The sequence below is a fragment of the Astatotilapia calliptera genome, chromosome 3, assembly GCF_900246225.1.
Source record: "Astatotilapia calliptera chromosome 3, fAstCal1.2, whole genome shotgun sequence".
Lineage (NCBI taxonomy): Eukaryota > Metazoa > Chordata > Actinopteri > Cichliformes > Cichlidae > Astatotilapia > Astatotilapia calliptera.
In genome coordinates this window covers 33,519,744-33,527,846 of record NC_039304.1, presented here as the reverse complement: position 1 = coordinate 33,527,846, position 8,103 = coordinate 33,519,744, and the positions used below count along the sequence as shown (strand labels likewise).

The following is an 8,103-nucleotide window of genomic DNA, read 5'->3' as shown; positions in this document are numbered from 1 at the left end:
GAAGCAACAGTGCTAAACCCCATACGACCATGCTGCCCACTTGTATCCACTTAAAGTCTTTAAACATGTATGCTGTACAATCATTCCACCCTGGAAAAACAAGTTTAAAAAACCCATTAAAAGCCCCAAATCACCATGACATTCACATGTACATAATGTATCCAAACAAAACTAATTGAGCCCATTTTAAAAAGAATAGTAAATAGCCCTGTAATCTCAAGCAGAGATAAATAGACATCAGCTGTTCAATGTAAAAAATGAATTAAGAAGCATCACATGTTATTAGCGCCTGTTTGAGTGTGTATATATAACAAAAGCTTAAGCTTTTATGGAAAACATTATTAGCAGCAGAGGAAGTCTACCACTACAGCATGTTTCTTGCTTATTATGTCCTCCTTTTTAAACCAGTCATTTGTGATGAAATATATCGATTGCCTCATTTAGTGAGCAAGGCTGAATCACTCTGGACCAGGCGGTGCTGTCCTCACATTCTCTCCATTTCTCAAGTACTCTCATAAAAACACAATTTTTAGGCCATCTAGTCTTTCTGAGCCTTATAAAAGCAGTGTATATCTGCATAACTTTCTTAATAAGCAGCACAAAGCACAGCATGATGGGCTGAAATCCTAATTTATCAAGGAAAAACAAATAATTCAAATGCCCCTCACGATCCACAAACATAAGATATTTCTGTCTGAGTATTTCCTTAATAATACATGTGTGAAGCACAGATATGTGAAACTTTATTTCAGCTTCCTTTATTATTATTATAAGTTTAGACACTGCTTTGTTTCATATTGTAGAGAATACAGTTGGCACGCATATTTGCACCCATGAAAACATACCTAACAGCAACAAAGTACAGTTGTCCAGAGACTCGCAGTAAAATAAAGATACATGCATGTAATTTACACATTTACAGAAGCTTTTATGCTCCAATGAATAAAGGCATTGTTTGAACGCAGTGTACAGAAAAACAAGTAGCAGTCCAGGAGATGAAAGATTCACCTCCGCTTTGCAGGGATAACAACATTTCCACTGGTTGCGATGGGGATTAGAAGCCTTCGCTGGTCCATGCGAAGATATTTTTCAATAAGCACTTCCACTGGCACCTTGTCATTCACATAACCCTGCCTGCAAGTTACAAACACATACTGGTTAAGTTCCATGTTAGAAAATTTATGTGAAATGTCAGAAAATAGATCATGAATGAGGTGTGCTACCTATAGGCAGCATTTAAGATATTCTACAGGCTTATGCTCTTATTACAGTCAGATATAGCCTTCAAACTACAAAGAGCTCAACATTGCCATCTAGAGGTCAGAATAATCCAAGCGTTGCAGAGTGGGTTTTTTCCTCCCCCTTACTGTAGAGTCAGTGCCTTACCTGTACAGGCGGGCACTTCTGGCTTAAAATACATATTATTTTGGGGCCTTTTGCCTTTATTAGATAGTGGAGAGTGGACAGGAAAGACAGGCCTACACTCAGTATAGGTTTCTTGATTTGCTTTGTTTTTTGGTTCATTTTATTCATTTATTGATAACACACACCAGACAAACTAAACAGCTAGCTAGTTGACATGTACACTGAGATATGCAGAACAAGGTATTTAAATAAATCTGTACATGTTTGCTCCATAAAGTTATATAGCAGTGTTGTACTGAGCCTCCTCAAACCCTCCTAGGAATACATAATGCAGTTTTGTGTATAATGTAGTTCGCTACATTTTTAAGTGGTATTTAAGTTTTGCTTTTTCCTCCTTAATTAAACAAAGGGGCTTTATGACATTAAAAACATCTGATTGCAAAAAGTCTTGAATTCTGCCCTCATACCTTTTCAGCAGAAGTTCAACGTCCTCGACCTCTATGGTTTTTCTCTTTGCATGGGCAGCATACGTCTCCAGGTCCTCAGCTAGCCGGTCAAAGAATTTATCCATTCTGTTAAAATTACAACAAATCTGTTATATTAAAGCAACACACAGTTCTAACAGACAAAGAGACACTGCATGTGATTAATGGCGAAACACAGTGTGTTACTTACATTTCATTTAGGACAGGGTGGATGTCTGCAGAGACTTTTGTTTTGGCAAATTGCTTAAAGACGCCCATAAGGTAGCTCTTAGGAAGGATAGTTTCCTTTTTAGAGATCCTCGTCTTCCTCACTCTCCTCTGCTTAGGTTTAGCTGCAGGTAAAGGTTCTCTTGTACCGCTGGTACTGGTGGAGATCAGAAGAGAGTGTCAGTGAATTGCCGAATAAAAACTTGATTCTGTACCTGTGCTACAATAGCAGTTTTTCTATTTAAAGTAGAGAAGCTTTTAGGGAGTTAAAAGAGCACTGTGTCAGCTGAAAGGTCCATATCCCCAGCTGAGTAGGTACTTCTTTCTCCCTAAAAACAGTCCTGACTGAAACCCACAGGACACACAAACACACACACTTAAGTGTAATAGGACATGCAGCTTACCTGGCCTGATTGTTCTTTAGAACAGAAGGTGATGCTAAAGGATCAGGACGATTAAAATTAATTTTCTGTCTGACAAACGCTGGAGTCTTGCAGGGGAAGTCTGAAGCTATCAGAAAACAGATTTCTTAGTCATTCTGAATGCTTAAATAGATATTTTACCAGTGCATGTTAAAAGAGAAAATAACCTTCATCCTCTTCATCATCATAATCTTCTTCTTCTTCTTCCTCCATTTCTTCTTCTGGTTCAGCAGCATCCTCAGCTGGAGCTTCATCAGGCACAGTTTCACTCCTACCATCTTCAATGTCATACGTTCCCTCTGACAGAGGAAATGAGTTCTCTTTGTCAGCCTCAGGCTCATTCGTTGTCCCAGTGGCCTCTGCCTGTCCTTGGGTTGAGGATTCGGCCACATCAGGGTCTCCGGTGTGAGTCTGACCACTCTCATGGCTTCCCATCTCAAAGCTGGTGCGCAAATCCAGAGTGCCATGTCCTTTGAATTTGGCATCAGGCCATCCTACAAACAAAACCACAAACAATATTTAATCTCAATCATACAGATTTTTAAATGCTAAATGATTGATTAATTGATTTTTTTTTTTAACCTGCAAACGTAGCATTAGGGAAATCCTCTGCTGCCTCTGTAACCGGCACAATGAGACCGCCCTCAGAGCGATAAGCCCTCCGGCTGATGTGTTCTGAGTCATGTTTCAGCTGAGCTGATGCCTCCTCTTCATTTTCACCGCTGAAGATCTCAAAGTCATTTTCGTTCTCAGACTTGGTCACGTGCTCATTTCTCTCAGATTGACCACTAACATCCTCTTCAGGCAGGGCTGCTACAACTTCATCAGTGTGATATTCAGTGCCACCATCCTCTTCATCCTTTTCGGTTTGAGAGTCTAGTACAACGTCCTCTTCCTCAGACTGAGTAGATGCTTCTGCTCCCTCTTCGGACTGGGAACCAGTTTGAGATTCTTCTACGCCTCTCTTGTCTTCTTCCTCTTCTTCAGTCTGATCCTCAGCCACATTCTCGTCTTCAGACTGAGAACCTGCGTCATCACCCTTTTCGATCTGCGAGTCGGCTGTACCTCCATCAGTGTTAGAGTCAACTACATCTTCCTCATCTTCCTCCTCCTCCTCTTCAGTTTTAGAATCTGCTTCAGCTTCCTCTTCAGCCTGTGACCCTGCTTCAACACCCTGTTCAAGCTCGGAATTGAGAGCAACTTCTGCTCTTTCCTCAACGTCTTCAAACTGAGCTGCATCCTCGCTTACACCGGTCCGAGATTGAACTACATCTTCATCTCCGTCAGATTTTGCCAAGACATCTTCAGGTTTACTGTAAACTGTTCTCCTTGCTTCCTTCTTTTCAGATTCATCTTCAGTTGGAAACACACACAGTTGGTCAGTTTCCAGCTTGCTCTGCTCCACTTCCATTTGCTCCTCTGGCTCCATCTCCCTCATGTCCTTCTGCAGCTGAGACGCCACGACTGTAGGTTTGTCCTGAGTAGCAATGATAGAAAAGTTGGAGGTCATGGCATCAGCCTGGGCGTAGAGAGCCGTGTTACAGTTCACGATATCGGCTGTGATATCTGGTTCGCTGAGTTTGCTTAGACCTAAGGTGAAGCCCTCAGAGTGAGTAGATTCACCAAGCCCCTGCTCCACAGGTCCAAAGCTGCTCATACCTGGATGACAGGAAGGAGGAAAATGTAAGGTGGAGGTAAAGAGCAGGTGCAAATAACCTACAATTCTTTTCATGCTGTACTTCTGTTCTCACATCACTGGGCTGAAGTGTTAAATTTATACTCAGTCGTAGGTTTGCACTGAACCTCTGCAGAATTTAACTAAAACTTTCACCAGCAGGGGGCAGCACCTTACTTGTAGGTAGGTTGAATAGTTGTTGTATGTGTGCCGGCAACTTAACCAAAGGTTACATGGCCTTGTTACACAATCTTGTGATAAAAACTGGCATTAAACAAAATTACAATCCAATATAGTTCCACTTTTTTTTTTTTAAACCTCCCTTCAGCACGATTCTTTTTGAGACATGGTCCCAAGCAGCTGTTTCTTTGCAGTCTGGTAACAGCTTTACTTACTGAAACATTTTCACATGCACTCATCTACAAAATGTATGAGAGGTGAAGAAGACGGTGGAGATACGCGTCAGGGGTGGTTTGTGGCAGAAGACCAAAATGTCTGAATAAAGGACCAGAGGCCAAGCTGGGGCCGAAGATGTTAAGAAGTCTGAAGGACAAGATTAGAAATGAGTATAACTCAGGTTTAGTCAAAGTCTGGACTCAAAGTTACAGAGGCAAAGCTGAGGGGGTTTGGACATGTGCAGAGGAGGGATAAAGGGATTGAGGATAAAGATGGATGCAAATCACTGACAAATTCACTGTGGTGACCCCTAAAGTGAGCAACCGAAAGAAGGTGATATTTAAAGTGACTCAATAGCAGGTCAAAATACAGTGACAGTTCTCAAGGTGAAAAATCCTGATAGTGAGATTATTTAGCAATGAATGAATCAATTATCAAATTAACCAGTTGGTAACAACAGTGTGTGAGATTATATTACATTTCTGGTTAAGTTTCTGTGTTTTACACCATATGGTTGTATGACTGCTGTGCCTCAGAAAGAAATCTTTGAAAAACCTGTGTCCCATTAGAAGAATGTAATAAAGTATTTTGAGCGCAGTGTTCACCTCCCATCCGTCGTTTATCTACAGCAGCACCAAATTCTTCCTCTGAGATTTTCCGACGATTTGAAACTTTTCTCTGCAGACCTCTTTTCTCAGTCTTAGCGTCAACAAACGGAGTTTTTAAATTCAAGGAAGCAGAGCTGAAAAACAGATTGGACATAAACTAAAAAACATAAAAAACAAACATGGTGTGCATTCACACGCTGATCATTAATTCTAAACCTAGTCATGGGTTTGATCCCTGATTAGAATTAATATTTTGCATTCTTTGTACACTTTACCTCAACACAGACAGTGATGAATTGTCATCTATTGATAGTTCAGTTTCCTCTTCAGCTTCTGAAAGCACAAACATCCAGCATACACAGTAAGTGTTCACATTGCTGCAGAAGCACAAAAAAAAAAAAAAAAACCCCACAACCTCATTTTTAATCTGTGTACCTCCTCAATGCTCGTTTCAATCTTACCATCTCCATCTTTAAGTCGTTTTTCAAAAGCCGTTGTGTTAAAACTCCTGCGCGGTCTCTTTCGGCTCAGTCCCTTTGCAGTGCTGGCTGCTGGGCCAACTGTTACATCAGGCAGGTCCAGCCCTGACAGCTCCATACTGAAAGTCAATTCAGCTCAAAAGTTTATTTTCCATCACAACCAGGACTAATTCAGTAATACCATCAATCACCCTGTAACCCACAGCTCACCTGTGATGCGTTTTGGAGATGGTCGAATTGGCTGAAGGTGGCTCCGGCTCTTCAGATGTTTCTGTCTCATGAACCACGGGGGATTTCACCGGCTCTGAAAACCAAAACATATAAGCAAAAGCAAAACCAACCGAAACCAACCAGGAATTAAAAGAAGGCTAGTTCACGCACCTGTCCGCAGGATGTTTATGAGTATGTGTCTGGGAGTGTCTCCGTCATTAATCAGTACTGAAGATGTGGCAGGCATGTTTGCCTTTTTTAACACAACTGAGGCAGTCCTCCTTTTAGTGGCGGGGAGGGATTTTCTGGTTATGCTCTAGAAAAAAGGGACAAAGTTAATAAGTTTAACATGCCCACGAATAACAACTACGCTGCTCACCTCTATTTTACCTCATGGAGCTTATGTCTCATGCTCCGCCTAAGGATCTCCTGCGGGGTTTGGGGACCAGCATCTTTCTTGCTGAGCCTGCTACTCCGCCGGGTCCCGCTGCTACTCGGCTCCTGTGAATTACTGGAGACAAGTCATCTTACGATTAATAATACTGAATACAAAGCCGCTGAGACTAACGTGCGACAACCACAAGTTTGTCGTTAGCGATAGCTTAGCTAGCATTAATGCTGAAAACGCCAGTGAATAAGACTTTCGTGGTTCTCTCCCAGAAAATGAACCGTACCTGCGTGTGACAGGGGTCCTGGGTGGCTCGGTGGTGAGAATATGTTTCAGCAGGACCCGAGCGGACAAATCCTCCGTGGGATCCATTTAGCCACCGAGGAGCAAAGTCAGCTGGTTAGCTGAACTCAGCTAGCAGACAATTGCGGGCAGTTAAACGTCAAAAATGTCAAACAAATGACTTTTTCCACAACGACGCTGTCCAAACAAGCGGTGCTGAGCTGAAATTAGTGTCGTTTATCTCAGCTTTCACCCGAACGTCATTTGTGCTCTGATCCTTGCCTTGTGTTTTCTGTTTCAACGGACTCAATTCTCATACGGTCCCGCGTTATTTTTAAGTGAAATCTCGCGAGAAGAGAGATTTGGCTTTGAACCTCGAGATCGCAATGAAATAAATAAATAAAATTAAAAATGAAATTTTAATATTGTTTTCAGAAAAAGCAATAATATAAATGAATAATTTACAAAATCAGAGCTATGGAATTTTTTTCAATACTGAAATTTTATTTTATTGTATTTTAGTTTAGTTTAGTTGTCATCCATACTTCAAAATTGTGGGTGATTATCCATTATTATTATTATTATTATTATTATTATTATCATCTTAATGAAACTTTTGTGAAAATATCTCAAAACAAAACATAGAAAATAACTTGAAATTTCTGAAAATGAAGTCGAAAATTTGAGCTAATGACTCGACATTTTGAGATAATAATCTAAGGCAAGTGAGGTGTTTTGAATTTCTGTCAGGTGTGCACTAAATTTTGACCAGTGGAGTGCAGTGCGATAAACTGGAAAATAAACGTGAGAGCAACACAGTTCTCAAGAGAATTTATAATATCATAATTCCCTGCAAAACAACATGTTAGTTACCACAAGGGGTGAAAATTATAAAAATGTTTCATTTTGAGAAACTTATCCTACCCTTTATCATAAGATTGGACACCACTACCACCACCAATTTCAAATTTGGATTCATTTGGCATACCTCAGGCTTTTCTCCCCATTTCCATTCCTGAAGAACATCCTACCTGCACACCATGCCAAGATTTCAACTAATAGCTCTTTGGGAATCACTATGTTGGTGCAAAAATACAATTTTATGTCTCTCAGACTCTGTTATCCTTGGCATTTTTCATAGATTTAGTTAAGGAAATTGGGGCAAAAGCTTTGAGCTTTTCAAGAATTGCTCTAGAACACATTAAAAATTACAAGGAAGTCTGACTAGTTGGAAGCAAAATATAAAAAAAGCAACAAACAAAACAAAAACAACACACACAAACAAGGGTTGGCTCAACACTGGATTTTAAAAATTCAAACTTACTTTAGACATTAAAATGTAAAATCTGTGTCAATAGAATAAGAATTTCTTCTTTTAGGTTCAAATCTAAGACCAGGTGCAGATGATGGTTAAACCATTTAGAATTTGAGATATATGCATTAAATATAAGGCTATTTAAATAATATAAACAAACATCAGGTGGCACTTGTTCTCATTGTCTCAAATTCTAATATAGTTTCTTTGTAAACCACTAAAAGAGCACATTCTTGTTTCTCACATTTTCTGATGTGTTGTAATCTTTCCC

At 40.2% G+C, this 8,103-nt stretch overlaps 1 protein-coding gene across 1 annotated transcript; it reads right to left on the bottom strand.

Moving 5' to 3' along the window:
• Nucleotides 1–732: 732 nt before the first annotated feature.
• cenpt (centromere protein T) lies at nt 733–6,857 on the bottom strand. Its single transcript, XM_026163016.1, has 13 exons — nt 6,522–6,857; nt 6,238–6,358; nt 6,019–6,163; nt 5,848–5,941; nt 5,620–5,756; nt 5,434–5,491; nt 5,156–5,292; nt 3,062–4,138; nt 2,647–2,973; nt 2,462–2,567; nt 2,041–2,214; nt 1,833–1,937; nt 733–1,134 (listed from the first exon to the last, which is right to left on the bottom strand). The coding sequence occupies exons 1-13, from the start codon at nt 6,605–6,607 to the stop codon at nt 1,005–1,007; spliced, it is 2,697 nt and encodes an 898-aa protein (XP_026018801.1). The 5' UTR covers nt 6,608–6,857; the 3' UTR covers nt 733–1,004.
• Between the last annotated feature and the right edge of the window lie 1,246 nt (nt 6,858–8,103).